At 39.2% G+C, this 18,417-nt stretch overlaps 1 protein-coding gene across 1 annotated transcript in view; it reads left to right on the forward strand.

Moving 5' to 3' along the window:
• ATP13A4 (ATPase 13A4) overlaps positions 1-18,417 on the forward strand; it is a 146,119-nt gene that overhangs the window by 81,454 nt on the left and 46,248 nt on the right. Inside the window, exons 9-14 of the mRNA XM_082624218.1 lie at positions 4,274-4,408; positions 6,808-6,978; positions 7,819-7,976; positions 8,587-8,775; positions 11,763-11,824; positions 16,572-16,722. Of these exons, the coding sequence (XP_082480344.1) occupies positions 4,274-4,408; positions 6,808-6,978; positions 7,819-7,976; positions 8,587-8,775; positions 11,763-11,824; positions 16,572-16,722 (866 nt within the window). The remainder of the gene's footprint in view (positions 1-4,273; positions 4,409-6,807; positions 6,979-7,818; positions 7,977-8,586; positions 8,776-11,762; positions 11,825-16,571; positions 16,723-18,417) is intronic.

Below are 18,417 nucleotides of genomic sequence, written 5' to 3' on the forward strand. Positions count from 1 at the left end.
CAGCCGCCCCGCGGCATATGGGATCCTCCCAGACCGGGGCACGAACCCGTATCCCCTGCATCGGCAGGCGGACTCTCAACCACTGCGCCACCAGGGAGGCCCTTTTTCTTGTGATTTTAACAGACATAAATCTTCATGACCCAGATTTATTATCTCATTGAGTTTAAAATATATTCCGTCTTCATACATTAAGTGGAATATTTCCATAAAGAGAGACACGCTTCTTCAACCATTTCATTACCCTGAGATTCAGTTTGTTTCAGGATAAATACCTGACTATTTCTCCTTATGTACCAGCTTTCAAAATAATGGGTTGATCTTTTAGCATTTTCCAAAGGCTTTAAAAAATTTTTAGTGTCATTATAGATGTATAATTTTAACATGGTTGGTATATTTTCATCCGCTGCAGTTTTTATTCTTGTTGTTCAAGATGCCCGTCTTTGGCCTTTCAGAACCTTTTCATGTTGACTCTTGAATTCATTTGACATGACCCCAGTAATCTTTGAAAATTGTATTGATTTCTGGTATGATAAGCTATTCCAAGTTCATCTTGGACAATTCCTGCTCCAAACCTGGACACATCCATTTTTCCAAAGACCTCTTACATATGGTACTTAGAGACCTCAGTCAGAGTATTAAGAATGCTCATTTTTGTGGTGTTAGTCATTGTTTCCAGGCCTTTTCAGAAGACATACCTAGAAAATAATATTCTAAAGATAAATGTAAATTATGAGCTCATACTGACATTTCCAGATTAAGTTTAGAACTAATGGGTTTTTTTTTTCCCCTGAGGCACGCGGGCCCCCCACCGTCGTGGCCCCTCCCACCGCGGAGCACAGGCTCCGGACGCGCAGGCTCAGCGGCCATGGCTCACGGGCCCAGCCGCTCCGCGGCATGTGGGATCCTCCCTAACTGGGGCACGAACCCGAGTCCCCTGAATCGGCAGGAAGACTCTCAACCACCGCGCCACCAGGGAAGCCCAGAACTGAGGGTTTTTAACTTAACTTTGTTGATTGTCCTTCCAGTTCTCCTTTCTCCATACCAAAAGTCCTGATTCTCAATTACAGCAACAAATTACTCACTTGCTTTATCCCATTACACATAGTAATCTCAGAGTAACAAACCAACACACCCAGCAACAATATGATTCCTAAAAACAATTTAAGAATTTTTTTGGAGTTCTTTTTTTCTCCTGTTTGTGATACACCATGAGGAAGGTACAAATTATACTTGAAAATATATGTTTTAAAGTCACTCAAAATAATTCTTCTCTGTATAGTTATGCCAACAACTCGATAGGTTCACCTCATTTATTCTGTTTTAGAGTTTAATGTTAGCTTTTCAAATTTATTTTTGTGTTAGTTTGTGTAGTTACTATATAAAATCTCTATATGATTTGAAAGTTAAATCCACAAAACAAAAGACATTCAGGGGAGTCAATTTCCTAACCTTCCTTTCTGTACCTGTGTACTCATACTCTCAATAGTAATCATTTAAAAAAATTTTACATTCAAAAATACAAATTATAGATAATATTCATAGTGACATAGTATATATATAGAATGGGATATATACATATACTGCTGCTTTTTAGATTGCAGGGGTGTATCCTACACATTTAACTTATATTTCCTGGTGTGTATGCTACATACTTAATGATGTTTCCCAGGGACCCCTTCAGAGCAGTATATATAGATATTCTTCATTCATACTTCAGCTGCGTAATACTCTCTTGTACGGAGGAGCCATTGTTTATTCAGTAAGTTCTCTATTGAAGGATTCTTTCCCAGCCTTTTATTATAACAAATAATGCTGTAATAAAAAGCCTTGTGCATTTATCTTTCCACATTTTTCCAGTCTATCTTTGACATAGATTTTGAGAAGTAAAATTGCTGAGTTAAATAATAAATGCATATGTATTTTGGATGGAGAGATATTGCCAAATTTCTTTCCATAGACAAGGTACAAGTTTTCATTCGTACCAGAAATGTGTGAAAGTACCTGTTTCCTCATAAGCTTGTCAACAGAATATACTGACAAACTTTTAGATTTTTCTAATCAGATAGGTGAGCAATGCTATTTCATGTATGGTTCTCTCTGTTTTTTTTCTTTCTTTTCTTTTTCCCTATGAAATAATTTACAACATACAGAAAAGCCACAAGAGTAGATCAAATAACTTTTTTCTTGAACCATTTGAAAATAAGTGGCTCCATGACTCCCACATGCTTTAGTGTATATTTCTCAAAGATAGAAGCATTCTTCTATGTAACAACAATTCAAACATTAATATCAGACAGTTAATATTGATATTAGTCCCAAAGAATGCTCAGTTCCATTCCAATTTTGTAATTGCCTTAATAATGTTCTTTATAAGAAAGGACCCAAGATCACCGAATACTGTTGTTTGCCATATCTCTTTAATCTTTCCTTGACTTTCACGACCTTGACTCTTCCCACTTTGGTTATTTTGTAGAATGCCCCTCAACATGGATTTGCCTGATATTCCCTTACAGTTAAATTCAGCTTATGCAATTTTGGCTGGAATATTACAAAAGTGATGCCATGTTCTCTTAGGTGGTACATAATTTAAACTTGTCCTATTACTGGTGATGTTAACTTGGACTACTTAATTAAATGGTGTCTGTCAGGTTTCTCTATTGTACAGTTATGTTTTTCTCTTTCTAATTAATAGTTATTTTGTTGACATATACTTTGAGACTTTATAAATAAACAACCCTCATCAAATTTTCACCCACTAGTTTTAGTATCCATTGATGTTTCTTGGCCAGATTAATTATTGCTTTGATAATGGCCAAATGGTGATTTTCTAATTTTCTTTCCTTCTATGATAATTAATTGTCAATTTACTATAAGAAAAAGCTATCTTTTCTCCTCACTTATTTATTCATTTACTTATGTCATTAAGGACTAATGAACTCCTGTTTTATTTGATGGGTTATTGTTCATTATTATTATTCATTACTTTGATGCTCAAATTATTACAGATTTAGGCAGTGGGAGCTCTGTAAGTTGGCTTTGATATCTTCTTGATCTGACCCCATTGCTCTCTGAGCACTTCCCTACTTAGTGGCATAGCAGAACATTCTACCTTATATTATTTGTACTTTTCTTGGCTCAACGTTGTAATCAGCCATTTCTTGAAAGAACCTTAGTTCTTTTTTGAAGGGAAATGAAATCTAGACACCAAAATTTGGGCACTAGGTGTGAACATCATTAGTGGGTTTTCACTGCTCTCAGCCCTCTCAGAGAACAGAATTAGAGCATGTACATATTTAAAAAGACAAGCAAACACATTTGCATGTATTCTTTTATACATACACATTCACATCTATATTATTTCTCTATTGAAAACCATCAGTTTACACTCTTGTCTCTAATTCTAGTCCAATATCACAGAGTTCATTCTGGTTTTATTTCTGTTTCTATTTGTAACTTCCTTTCTTCAGTGAGAAACCTGGCTCTCATTAGCCTCATTATATCTAGTTATTGTATCAATCCTGCCTTTCTCACACTGCTTGGACTCCAATATCTCACACCAGGCCACTGCCACCATGGGGGTCCTTGTCTCCCTCCTTGGGCTCTGAAACTCTGCACCAGGCCATGTAAGCACCCATTCATCCATTTTAGGCTCCACCATGTGGTGGGTGCTGCCACCCCCATCCCCAATTCACCCAGCCCCCTGCATGGATGTCTGTCTTGCTTAACCCCCTATAGCTTTGGGCTTTTGGAATGAATAAGGAAGATAAGAAGTAAAGGAAGACTAGAAAGGACAGAAGGCAGAAAGGAAGGACAGATTTTTCAATTTTCTTATTATGAGTAAGAATGAATATCTTTTCAAATGTTTAACACCTGTTACTTGTAGTGTGTGTGTGTGTGTGTGAACTATATGTTAACATCTCCAGCAATTTTGCTATAGTCATTTGCTATAATCTCTTTTTTCTCAAACTCTTTGTTTATTAGGAATATTAATCTTTTGTCTGTAATGTAAGTTTCAAACATGTTCTCTGAATTTGTCATTAGTTTTTTCTCTGCCTATTTGTTTTTTTTTTGCCACACAAAGGTTTTTATTTTATGTAATATAATGTATTACTTTTTTTTCTTATAGTTTGCAGATTTCAAATCAATGTTGAGGAATGGCTTCTTTTTTATATATGCCCTGGTTGCTTTTTCATTGATTTCCAATTTAGGTAGATGTCAGATTGTGTTTTTGTGGGAAAAAACCTGACTCAACTCTGTCTCCTCACACTTTCAGCTGGAGTCCAGGAGCTGGAATCACGCTTCCTGGTACCTGGAGATCTGTTAATTTTGACGGGGAACAAAGTGCAAATGCCGTGTGATGCCATTCTGATAGATGGAAGCTGTGTGGTAGATGAAGGCATGCTGACAGGTATGGTTCTGTCTCCTAGCTTACAGCATTTGCTGGTTCTCCCAGGTTTTTCCTGAATGATAATGGCAAAACATGGGGTTGCTATGGGACCTTCCTATCCCCACAAATCTTATTGACAGTCCTGCACTGGATGGATCTGAGAGTTCAAATTAAAGCTGCTTTCTATGTACTAGGTTAGATAACAGTCCTAGCTTTTTGAGTGTTTAGCATTTCTTTCTTGAATAAAGGGTTATTACAACCCTGTCATTTTACCTTTAAAGATTTTAGAGGTCATTAGATATTTCAGAATCATCTGTGACTTTTATGTTTAGTATTTTTCTATAAAATACATCTTCAGAAAAACACGGAGGGTATGAAAACCATTAATGAAATCCTGAAACACCTCACCCCAACCCTGCCCCCTCCCGGTCAAGGCCAGGCTCTTCCTAGCTTGGTTTGAAAATGTTGAAAAGTGGTTGAGGCAGGATTTGCCAAATCTGCTAATTTCAGAATACACACTGGATATTTTGGACTAACCGTGTTTCATTCTTAAATCGCATGATGGAGCTGGGAGGGACGTCATATCATGGATATGGAAGCTGAGGTTCAGAGAGAAGTGACTTCTCAAGGCCACGGTGTTTTGAGTTCTTACTCACATATGCATTTATGAGAAGATGCTGTGCCCACCTTTCTGTAAGCTAAAGAATCATAAAGCCTTTATCAGAGATGGAATTGGAGGCTATAAATACATATTGATGTACAGTACTGTGGTTCCCATTAAAGTCCAAATCAAGTCCATTTCTCCTGGCAGACCAGGAAGGCATTAAATGCAGACAAGAGCACACAGCTCCCTCCTATGTGAACTTACAAAACAAAACAAAACACAACAGGTGTGACAGGTCAGGTTCCTTTCTCTAGGGAATCCATAGACTGATAAAAATCCTTTCATGCTGGGACTTTTACAATGCCAAGTACAATTTTCCTAATGAAAGTGGCCCTAGTATACTGGAACATATCCCTGATCTTATACTGTCTTTTCTACAAATGGAGGTGGAGGGTTTCAATAAGCTTTATTCTCTAAGCTTTATTCTTTATTTGGTTACTTTCACAACTCATTCACCACCTTGTATTGCCACCTAACCCACTGAAATCTGCCCCTCCCAGTGCGCTGGCAAGGGTCACGAATGTCCCAATTGGCAAATCCAATGGATTCTTTAAATTTCACATCTTATTGACCTATCTGCTGCATTTAACCATTCTGACCATCTCTTCCTTCTGAAAACACTCTTCTAACTTTCCAAGTCAGTGCTGACTCTCCAAGTTCTTCTACCACTGACAATACCATTCAGCTTCCTACACTTCTCTTCTCCCTCCACCTCTTTGATTTTTGATGTTGTTCAGGGGTCCTGGACCTTTCCTTTTCTCACCTTTCACTCGAACCCTAAGTAATCTTGTCTTTTCCTATGGCTTTAATTATTGTTTATAAGGTGATGACCTGTGACTAAATATCTCTGGTCAAGGCTTCTCCCCTGAGCTCCAGACCCAAATAAATATCTAAATGCCTACAAAGCATCTCGACATGGTCATTCCACAAGGCATCTCCAAATCAGGGACCAAAAGGCAATTCCTCCTTCCTTCTATAATCCCTGTGTTGATGATTAATGCTACCCTCTGCTCTTTCTTCCAAGTTAGAAACCAGGAAGCCATTTAGAATTCCTCTGTCCCTATGATCTGCCAATATAAAAATCTCCCCAAGTTTTGTAGCTGCTCAATTTCTTATTTCTCAAAACCAGTGCCTCTTTTCTACTCCTACTGCCAGTTGCCATAGTTCAGACCTTGTCCTCTTTAAACAGGACTCTTGTGATTTTTTTCCCGACTGGATATCCAGCCTCCAACCTCATCAGACTTCAATTCATTCCTTGTACTGCAGACAGAGTACACTCTCTTTGTACGTAAATGTCATAGTACTGTCCTGAATCAAACAGCTAAATATCTCTCTATTTCCCTCCTGCCACCAATGCCTATAGAAAAACATTTAAACACTTAAGTATGTGCATGCAGGGCCGTCCACGCTTTGGCTCCTACATAGCTCTCATGACCTCTCATTCCCCAGACCCCACAACTTGCTATTCCCTAAATGGTTATTTCCAGTCTATTTCAGCGTCTCTGTTTCATTTTACAATACTCGTAGTATTTATAATATCACATTATACTTATTTATTTCCATGGCTGTCTCCCCCTCTGGGCGACAAACCTCTTAAACACAAGAACTATTCTTCTCCTTGTGTCCCCTATACCAAGGGTTGTTCCTGCCACATGGCAGCCTCCAAAAAATGCCTGCTGTGTGATGAGTTAGTATTTGCATGTTTAAGTGAGTGAAGGCCTCCCACCTCACAAAATGAGATGCTTGTTTTCTGTAGGAGAAAGTATTCCGGTCACTAAAACTCCATTACCTAAGATGGATAGCTCTGTGCCCTGGAAAACACAGAGTGAAGCAGATTACAAACGGCATGTCCTCTTCTGTGGAACAGAGGTTATCCAGGCCAGGGGGGCTTGCTCTGGCGCTGTGAAAGCAGTGGTACTGCAGACAGGTTAGTTAGCATCTCCTTCATTTTATTATTTTGATGAAATATTTCGCTCAATTTGTCTAGTGCCTTAAATGAATTAGGTAAGGAGCAGTCTTTAGATGACAGACCCCATATATGTAAATATAGATATTTAAAATGTGAATTGAGCTATGGCCTATACCTTTTAGTAAAAATAGTAACATTGATGACAACAATTATTATTCATATGCTTTGTAATTTATAAATTATTTCCACATATCAAATTATCAGAACAAAGATGTCTGTCCTCATTTTGTACATGAATAGGTGGGGCCTGCACAATTCAAGTGAAGTTTAAAAAAAATCACACAGCCAGTCACTGACAGAGCTGGACCTAGAACTTAGGTATTCTAACCCAAAGAACTAATCTCAACTTCTTTCCAGGCAGGACTAGAAACTGAAAACTTGATGATGAAAAGTATTAGAAATTGAATCCATCTGTATTTACTGGGCCATTTAATTTAAATTCAGGTGTTCTGTGCATGTGTGTGTGTGTGTGCATGTCCGTGCACACTTACAAATCCTTTCCTTAAAATGAAGTTGTATTTGGAAAAGCTGTGCTCTGCCCCCATATGGTGCTTTCCTATCTCTGGGATGCATTGAAATTAAAAGTATAAGGAAGGCCAGAGAGGAATAGGCTCTGAAAGAGCTGAGGTATATCCATTCTAGCACTTAGGTATTTGGCCAATTATCCTTTCATTGCATTTGGGCTTAAGCACTGTTTAAGTATCTCTAGAGAAAACAAAGGCTGTGTTGAGGATTAGAAGAGCACTAACAGTGGTATTTGTCATCCTGAGAGAATGAGGTATGTGTTTGCTGCTTCAGGATTCAACACTGCAAAGGGGGACCTCGTGAGATCTATTCTCTACCCCAAGCCGATGAATTTTAAGCTCTACAGGGATGCCATCAAGTTCCTCCTGTGCCTCGTAGGGACAGCCACCATTGGGATGATCTATACTTTGTGCGTCTATGTGCTCAGTGGGGTAAACAGCTTTTGTTCTTTTACTACATGCACACGTACACTCATCTATATTTTATACTCTCCATGTTGACCTTAACATAAGGCGCAGTCTTCAAACCTGGGCAAGCAAAGCCACACACTGAAACCTGCTTATATACTCCCAGATGCCCAATATAAGCAATTGATCACCAAGTTCCGTAATAGCCATCAGATCTAGTGGGATAAAACACTTTGTTTATTGAGATATCAACATGCTTCTACTCTTGGACTTTTCCTTACACTATTTTTTCATCTTCAGTCTGAGGATGTTTATTCCAATAGTATAGTATTTTATAGCTGTTAAACGAGGAATTTAAAATAAAACCCAGTGTTGGTGAGATCGTGGCAAACTGGTACACTGTTCTCTGCTGGTAGCAGTATGAACTGTTACAAGCTTTTTCATTGCACTTTGGCGAAATATATTGAGAGCCATAAACATGTTCATACCCTTTAAACCACGTTTGGCCCACTCACATCATTTCTAGGAATTTGACCTAAAGAAGTAAACAAAAAGGAAAAAAAAAAGTCATATGCATAAAAGTGTTCACGGTTGATTTATCTGTAATAGCTAAAGAGGGACTTTATCTTCCCAGGAACCTCCGGAGGAGGTGGTGAAGAAAGCCCTTGATGTCATCACAATTGCAGTTCCTCCTGCTCTACCTGCTGCCCTGACCACAGGCATTATCTATGCCCAGCGGAGGCTGAAGAAGAGAGGCATCTTTTGTATTAGCCCCCAGAGGATTAATGTATGTGGACAATTAAACCTTGTCTGCTTTGACAAGGTATGTGTGTTTCATTCTCATCCTCAGTGACATTTTTATTTTCATTGTCATCATGCACAGGTACTTTACACTCTTGTGAGGCAGGAAACATTAGATGTGGGTACTGGGTACCTGACTTCATTTTGTCTCTGGTTGGATGTGTGATCTAGGACAGACACATCTCTTGAGCTCTCAGACTCTAGGGTTTAGAGAAGGAAGAGTAGGGACAGAATAGGTGAATATTTTAGGGTTCTTCCTCCTCCAATATTCTATGAAACACAATGAATTAAAATAGCATTCTGTCCCTCTGTAGTCAATACCCTCATGCAAAGAACAAAATTTAAGACTTTTATTATGGTTACTACTGTATCCCTAATGCTAGGACCGTTACCTGGCACACAGTCAGTGCTCAGTAAATATTCATTGAATGAATGAATGAATAAAAAAGGAAGAGTTTATTTAGCTGTGTCTTACTATGAGACTTGGTTAAAATAAATCCCCAGTCAATCCCTTACTATATTTTCCCATCTGCAGTATATTGCTTAAAATAATCCTTGATCCCATGCCAGTTACTCCCAATCAGCTTCTGATTCTGCTGAATATATTCTTTTTGTCTATATACACATGTGCTGGTGTGAAGGTGAGAGCTGTAAGAGGGTAAGATGGAAATGAAGGGCTGTTTTGTGCCTGGGTCTTAATTTGTAAAGGTGACTAAGTGACCGCAGGCAGAGGTCGATGCCATTGAAAGAAGAGTTTAATGTTACTCACAGTTCCTCTAGACAGAAGAGCCGTGTCTCACCAGGCAAGGCCCCAGGAGGAATGCCAGATTTTGATCAGGAAGCAAAGTAGGAGTGAGGTGAGCGCTTGGCTTATGGCCTTTATAGGAGTTTCTGCAGGAAGGGCAAGACAGAGCAGGGTACACAGCTGACAATTGGCTAGTGTGAATGATTTTGGTGGGCTTTGGGCTATAGGAATGGTCTTTAGTTGTCTAGTAGCTGGAGCTGGGGTGATTAAGTCAGAGAGACTGTTTCCTGGGGAATCTGGTCAGATAGAGAAGGTATGACTCCTGACTGGTTAGTTTGCATATCAAAGACATGCTGTTGGCTGAGACCCTGGTTATCTCTAAGAATTGGCTAGCCCCAAGGAGGCAGTCTGTCCATCAGAAAGCTTTCTTAAGTTAAACTTTTGGTGGTGGGCACACTGTATGGTATACAGAAGTAGAACTATAATGCTGTACACACAAAACTTATATAATTTTATTTATAACATATAATGTAAACCACTGTTTTCACAATTAAAATAGATTTAAAAGAGAGAGATCTCGTAACATGTCAAATATCATAATATACAGAAAATTCGAAAAGTTATACAACCCGAGGACATTGTAGGCAGGCGAATGTGGGCAAGGAGTCAGGAGAGCAGTAGAGTGTGATTTTGATCAGAGCACAACATTAGTAACGGGGGAGGGTGTTGTAGACTTCAAATGTATGGCTAAGAAATTTTTACATACTCTTTAGACAGTGGGGAGCCATTGAAGGTGTTTTTTCTTCTTTTTTATTGTTGCCTTCCATTTTCTTAATTTATTTTTTATTGTGGCAAAAGATGCATAACATAAAATTTACCATTTTAACCATTTTTATGTGGCTTTAAGTGCATTCACATTTCTGTGCAACCATCACCACTATCCATCTCCAGAACTTCTTCCCTCTTCCCAAAAGGAAACTCGGTACCCATTAAACAGTACAGTGAAGGTTTTTGATAGCAGAGAATTAATGGGATCAGAGCTGTATTTTATAATTACTTGAATATCAGAGAGATCTACCAAGAACAGAAGGTTAATATGGCTCTTGCCACCATCTCAATGTTATTTCGTGATCAAACTAGCATCATAAGAAAAGATGTTCTGGTTCTAGGATCATGTTATCCTTGGACTTGGAAAAGGAAACAGGGGGTGGGAAAGATAATTGTGATATGAATTTGAATAAAAAATTAAGTAATAATTATGAGCAATTATTATTATTCTCAGCTCTTACTCTATGCCAGACATTAAGTTAAGCACTTTGTAGTATCTCATTTAATTTTTAAAACAATCCTATATGATTATGACCATGTTACTGATAAGGGCTCTGATGTTTAGGGGGATTAAATAATTGGCCCAGGTCACACAGCTGGTGTTTTAGCCCAGTCCAAGCTCTTCATCACTATACCACACTGAGAGAAATACCAACAAACCCCTTTTTACCAAATAGATGTCAAAGAGCAAACTATAATATTTCTTTAGAACAGTGAAAAATTCTACTTCCGTTACTTGTTTCTGATGACATACTTTTAACTTTTGCTATAAATGCTGGGACTCACCCATTTTTAAAAAATTGTATTGAAGTATAGTTGATTTACAATGTTGTGTTTAGTTTCTGCTGCACAGCAAAGTGACTCAGCTATACATATATATATACTTTTTCGTATTCTTTTCCATTATGGTTTATCACAGGATACTGAATATATTTCCCTGTGCTATACAGTAGGACCCTGTTTTTTATCCATCCTATATATAATAGTTTGCATCTGTTAATCCCAAACTCCCAATCCATCCCTCCGTCACCGCCCCCCTCCTTGGCAACCACGAGTCTGTTCTCTATATCTGGGGAGACTCACCCCTTTTATAGCTCTTAAAAGCAGGCTTACCAAGGACTCTCCTATCCATTCAGTCTTCTGTTAAATTCTCGAAACAAGCCTCTGAAATATGTAAGGCAGGTACCGTTTTCTTCCCTTTATTGCTGAGAACACTAAAGTTCAAAGAGATTAAGTGCCAGCTTGTCACACAACTGCTATGAGTTCATCAAATCTTCCACCCAGGACTCCAGATACCCATTTTATTGTGTCCTTCCTTGAAGAGCTGATCTTGATCATGTGTTGTGACATATATTTTCCTGTTAAAACATAGCTTATCAGTGTCACTGTGGGACTGCTGCATCTTCAGAGTCAACCGAGCTCTTGTTTCTGTTTAGACAGGTACCTTAACAAGGGATGGCTTGGATCTCTGGGGAGTCGTGCCCTGTGATAGGAGTGGGTGAGTACTTGGGACCAAATGCATTGCCATTTCTCTTTTCCCAGAACTCTTTGTTTTTCTTCCTGAATACTAATAATGGAAAGATGTTGGCACTGGCTTTGGTGAGCAGTAGTTGCCAGAGTATCTTCATTTACTTTCTCTCCTTGACTACTTCCAAAGCTCACTAAAATGTGCATATTTCCTCCACCCCAGTCCCAGCCCTGGGACACTCACAGAACCCAGGAGATGGAGGGCAAGTTTTGACACTTCATTTAAATCTTTGCTAAAATGTGATTTGCTGTCAGCATATTAGTTCGGGGCCAGTGTGTGTCATTTGGACAGTACCAAGACACTGTCCTTCAAGGAGGTAACATTCCTTGTACAAACTGAAGCCTTTCCATGTGCTAGGAGGAACACTGCCCTGACTTGTAGACACTGAATTTCAGGACGAGGAACATCTGTGGAACCACAGCTAGTGTACTTCATTTTCCTTGGTATTCTAGTTCTGGCAACACTACTTTCTGGCTGCCAGAAACTCCTCTTTTCTGGCCAGAATGGACTCCGTTTTGGCAGTTTACAACTTAACGTGGTAAAGATTTCCATGTCCCTCTGCTGGGGCTCTCTTGTTTCGGTTTGCTTCTCTGCCTGCTTTTTCTCCCCGCTGCAACTTCCAGCCTGATCAGAATACGAACATATGACAAATTCAGGTTTCGAGGGTTTTTGTTTTTAAATTGAGGTATAGGTGATTTCAGGGTTTTTTTAAATTATTTTTTTGGTCTTTTTTTTTTGCTTTTGAATTTCATTTTATTAATTTTTTTATACTGCAGGTCCTTATTATTCATCCACTTTATACACATCACTATATACATGTCAATCCCAATCGCTAGTTTGTGATCAAAACTAGCAATATGAACACCCCCCTTGGTGTCCATACGTTTGTTCTTTGCATCTGTGTCTCAATTTCTGCCCTGCAAACCAGTTCATCTGTACCATTTTTCTAGGTTCCACATATATGCGTTAACATATGATATTTGTTTTTTTCTTTCTGACTTACTTCACTCTGTATGACAGTCTCTAGATCCATCCACGTCTAACAAATGACCCAATTTCGTTCTTTTTATGGCTGAATAATATTCCATCGTATATATGTACCACTTCTTCTTTATCCATTCGTCTGTCGATGGGCATTTAGGTTGCTTCCATGACCTGGCTGTTGTAAATAGTGCTGCAATGAATATTGGGGTGCATGTGTCTTTTCGAATTATGGTTTTCTCCAGATATATGCCCAGGAATGGGATTGCTGGATTATATGGTAGCTCTATTTTTAGTTTTTTAAGGAATCTCCATACTGTTCTCCATAGTGGCTGTATCAATTTACATTTCCAGCAACAGGGTAGGAGGGTTCCATTTTCTCCATACCTTCTCCAGCATTTATTGTTTGTAGATATTTTGATGGTGGCCATTCTAACCGGTGTGAGGTGATACCTCATTGTAGCTTTGATTTGCATTTCTCTAATAATTAGTGATGTTGAGCATCTTTTCATGTGCCACTTAGCCATCTGTATGTCTTTTTTTGGAGAAATGTCTGCTTAGATCTTCCTCCTATTTTTTGGTGGGGTTGTTTGTTTTTTCAATATTGAGCTGCATGAGCTCAGGTTTTGTTTTTTTAATGAAAATATTTCCCTCTCAAACTTGCAACCTAAATCACAAAGCATCTTATACATAAAAGGTACATCATGATTCTTCTGCATTATGCAAATGATGTATGATTTATCTATAAAATGTTTTAATTATATATGTTTAACACATTTTCATATTAATGTATTATTTATAAACAAGTCCATTTCTGGAGTTGAAAAATTAATCCTGGTGCTTCTAACCATTTTAGAGTATAGAAGGAGGCTATTACAAGTGGCAACTTTCTAAAGTTCTTTTCATTTTCTCTTGAAGATAGATTTGGATATATACCCGGTCTTCTTGTTTCTAGTATTTTCCTGTTTCAGTGTCTATAAAAAATGTATGCATTTATTCAAATATGTGAGCATTCAGAGAGCAGTCTTTTTCTTATTTATATTTGTGTCCCTAATGCTATATAGCATTACAGCAGGCACACATAGTAGATGCACAATAAATGTTTGTTTATTTAAAGTGAACTTAATATGTTCCATCTTTTGAATGCTTTTCTCCTTATTGATTTGACATCATCTTATTCACAAAACTTTTAAAACTTTCTGTTTCTAAAAGTGACTTGTCAAATAAATAAAAATAATTGATATACTATTTAGATTATTGATAGATTAATCCAACCTGTCATTCTCCTTCCCCCCTCCCTCCTTTCCCTCCTTCAAAACGGTCAAAGTTGGCTCTAAATGACTAAAAGAGCAATTTAAATTTTTTTAAATTTTTTAAAGTATTTATTTATTTATTTGGCTGCATCAGGTCTTAGTAGCAGCACGTGTGCTCTTTGTTGTGGTGTGCAGGCTTCCCTCTAGCTGTGGTGTGCAGGCTCAGTAGTTGCAGCATGCAGGCTCTCTAGTTGTGGCACATGGGCTCTAGAACTCACGGGCTCAGTAGTTTCAGCGCTCAGTCTTAGCTGCCCCATAGCACGTGGGATCTTAGTTCCCTGACAAGGGATTGAACCCACGTCCCTTACATTGGAAGGTGGATTTTTAACCACTGGACCACCAGGGAATTCCCCCAAAGTTTTTTTAATTGACAAATTTAATTGATAGCATAAGAGAAAACAGATTAAATTCTAAGCAAGAAGTCAGCACTTGAATTAGTCGCTGTTAAATATCTTATTGTAAAATGTAAGCTCATTTCTAATAATTCTTATCTTTTCCAAAGAGGGCCTGCCTAATGTGCCAGGTACTTCAAAGTCATTGGAAGTGTACCTGAGCTACCTGGTCTTGATAAGTCATAAACATTCAAATAATAGCTCAAGGTCAGCGATGACAGAGGGTTCTATTTATTTTTGTGCAAACCAGGGTCTGGCCCAGTCCTCCCAAACTCAGAACTGTGTATTCAGAATTACATACGGAAGACAGTTTGTGTGCCATCTTAAAGATAAGATTCTTTTTTCCTGATCTGTGTTTGCTTTACAGCGTGAGCTTGAGAATCTGCATTAATCACTGATGGTGACTGCTTCCTTTTAGATGTTACTAAAATACCAGAGACATATTGTAACCACTGAGATAACTTGATCTTTCAATATATAATGATATGATCAACAAGCTCAGTCGAGAGGTTTTTGAGCTCTTAAGGAAGCTTGAATGAGGAAACCAGAAAGAAATAGGGCTGAATTACGAGTTAACATTCTGATGTATATGCTTTCAGGAACAAAACGCTAGAGGAACCGAAGGAAATGCAGGGTCCATATCATGAGAGATAATAGTCTGATCCTGGAGACCATGTTTTAAGACAAACTATGGTAAATAGTAAAAAATACAAATTCTTTCAAGAAACAGTAACTAGGAAGGTCAGTGGTCTGGAAACTGCACATTGGAAGCACAGCTAGAGGTTCCTGTGTAATCCCAGAGGAAGGGAGTATTAAAGGGGGTACAGCCAAGCTGGCCACAGATCTGAAGGAAGTTGACATGTGGAGGAGGAGGAACAAGTAGATTCTGACTGGCTCCAAGAGTCAGATTTGGTCTTAATCCAGGAAGCACCTTCAGCCGCTCAGGGTCCCCCAAATAGTATGGCCTGCCTTGTGAACCACTCACCGTGCTAAACATGTAAGAAGGGACTGACCAATAAGGTCCAGAGGACATCCTTTTGTAGGCCCAATGCCAAACTTGATGACTTCAACTCTGAGTTAGTAAAAGAACCCTGCATATGATGTTTGAGTTGTGTCTCAGTAGATTTTAGATGAGGGCACTTTCTACAGGAAGCAATGGTAATGATGGCTGCAATATAGATCCTAGATGCCAGGGTGGAAGAGGAGAATGCCATGTCCTTTTCAAAATGTCTTTTAAAAATTTCATTTCTTGGGGCTTCCCTGGTGGTATAGTGGTTGAGAGTCCGCCTGCCGATGCAGGGGACATGGGTTCGTGCCCCGGTCCGGGAAGATCTCACATGCCGCGGAATGGCTGGGTCCGTGAGCCATGGCCGCTGAATCTGCGTGTCCGGAGCCTGTGCTCCGCAATGGGAGAGGCCACAACAGTGAGAGACCTGCGTACCGCAAAAAAAAAAAAAAAAAAAAAAAAATTCATTTCTTTACCATTATGGTCTTTCAGATTTCTAGTAACCAACTCATTCATTTATTTGCTCTTAAATTTGTTGACTGTCTACTGTGGACCAAACATCAGATATGTTAGAGAGAGAGATATGGAAGAGACAGCCCTGCCCTGAAGAATAGATTGAAGGAGATACACAGATATACACAAGTAGCTATAGTATGAGCTAGCCTGTTCTGTCTCACAGCATAAGAGATAAAGTGGTCTGGAAGCTCAGGTGGGAGTGGACGCACTTAGAACTAAGGGTGATACTTCTAGCTCTTTCTATACCTCTGGATTGAAATCAGTGCCAGAGAGAGGGTAAAGAAAAGAGGGAACAAAGAGCTTGAGAGAACCTCAGGATTTTTTCTCATTCTCATTGAACTTATGTAAGGATGGTGGATGAATGAAGCACTATTCATTTGGGGAGATTAGAGTGTGGATATGTAATGTAACAAAGCATATCAACTTATTTTTTAAAAGGATGGTCACCTCCAGAAGCTCCATTCTGGCCTGGAGGAATAGACTAAAGCCCTTTCCCTTTTCTCCTTTAGCTTCCAGGAAGTCCACAACTTTGCCTCAGGCAAGGCTTTGCCATGGGGCCCACTGTATGCAGCCATGGCCAGCTGCCATTCTCTGATCCTCCTGGATGGGACCATCCATGGAGACCCACTGGACCTCAAAATGTTTGAAGCTACTACCTGGGTAAGCTTCTGTTCTGCAAAGATTCTAAGAAGCTTCTTCAATGCCAGACCAAGCCAGGTTTTATCATAGCTATTCAATACTCATAAAAATGTGAGGTCTCCAATATGGAGTAAATATGGCCGTGAGGGGCAAACTCATCTAAGCCCCAGTTTTCTCCTCTGTACAGTGTATTTCCATATTAGGGTTATTGTGAGGATTAAGTGGAAAGATGCATTAAAAAAAGTCCCTGGTGCTGTGCCTGGAATATATATTACCAGCTCAATAGTATTAGTATAATTATTATGTAATTATTTTCTAACACTTTCCAGCTGTAGTATGAGCCATGTCTGGTTTCAGAGTTATCTAGAACATGGGGATTAGGAAACATCACTGTCCCCAGTGCTTAGGATAATTCATTGTTACCAGGAGTTTTATTCCTACTACTTTAGTATTAATTTTGTCTCTAAGACTAGACAATTAAAAGGAAAACCATGAGGGATTTTGTTGAGACTCTGAAGTAGATTTCAGATCAAATGGCCTTGTTCAGGAGGAGGAATCCGGCTCTCCCGGTTCTAGTCTTGGCTCTGTTCTGATTGACTCCTTCACCTCGTGAGGTCATCTCTCCTGTTGGGGTTTTCCATAACTTTAAAATGAGGGGATTGAATTAGACCAGCAGTGTTCACCTAAAAGAAAACAAAAAAGCTGGAATCTTTTCTTAAAAGGAAATTTTACAGACCTACTTGAGAATGGACTTGAGGATATGGGGAGGGGAAAGGGTAAGCTGTGACAAAGCAAGAGAGAGGCATGGACATATATACACTACCAAACGTAAGGTAGATAGATAGTGGGAAGCAGCCGCCTAGCACAGGGAGATCAGCTCGGTGCTTTGTGACCACCTGGAGGGGTGGGATAGGGAGGGTGGGAGGGAGGGAGACACAAGAGGGAAGGGATGTGGGAACAGATGTATATGTATGACTGATTCACTTTGTTATAAAGCAGAAACTAATAAAAAAAAAAAGCATCCTACACAAAACAAATCGTTGGAGTTACTCTGGTTGAGATAGAAAATGGGGAGTAAAAGCACAGCTTAGGGAACACACATCCCCACCTACTTAGCTACAAGCCCTCCTCCACCCCCTATAGCCTGGTTCAGCTCCAGGCCCCTGTGATACATGTGTGAGCCCCACTGAAGGAGACAATCTTTAGGGTCCCTTCCAACGCTAAAAGGGCATGGTTCTGTAGCAGTCTGATGTAACTTTCTCCATCCTTCTTGGGTTACTGTTTCTGTACCTTTAAGTAGGGATTATAATTTCTTCTCTGAGATTTTTTCTGCCACTCAGTGAGGTGATTATAAAGCATTTTGACATCTTTGGGTAAAAGGTTCCTCTGACTATAATTTAGGGTCTTTATTATAGCAATTCCTGAGTGTTTACTGAACATTAACCACATACATCACAGTCCCTGCCCTGCTGTACCCTGGGGACCATCAATCCAAATTAGACAGAGAGAGAAGAGCAGGAGCCAACAGTGAACCAGGAGAAAAAAGGCAGCAAGGTGCGGGCTATTCACGCTCAGTGTTTTCAAGTTAAGCCCTTCAGAAATGGAGAATGAGCCTTTATACAGCACATTCCAGCAGAGAAAGCAGGAGAAATTGCATGAATAATTCAGAAGTGTCTGCCCTTCAAGTTCCTAGAATTTCCGATGCATTATTTTTGT

The sequence above is a fragment of the Mesoplodon mirus genome (genome assembly GCF_964341445.2).
Source record: "Mesoplodon mirus genome assembly, chromosome: 6".
In the NCBI taxonomy this organism is placed as follows: Eukaryota; Metazoa; Chordata; class Mammalia; order Artiodactyla; family Ziphiidae; genus Mesoplodon; species Mesoplodon mirus.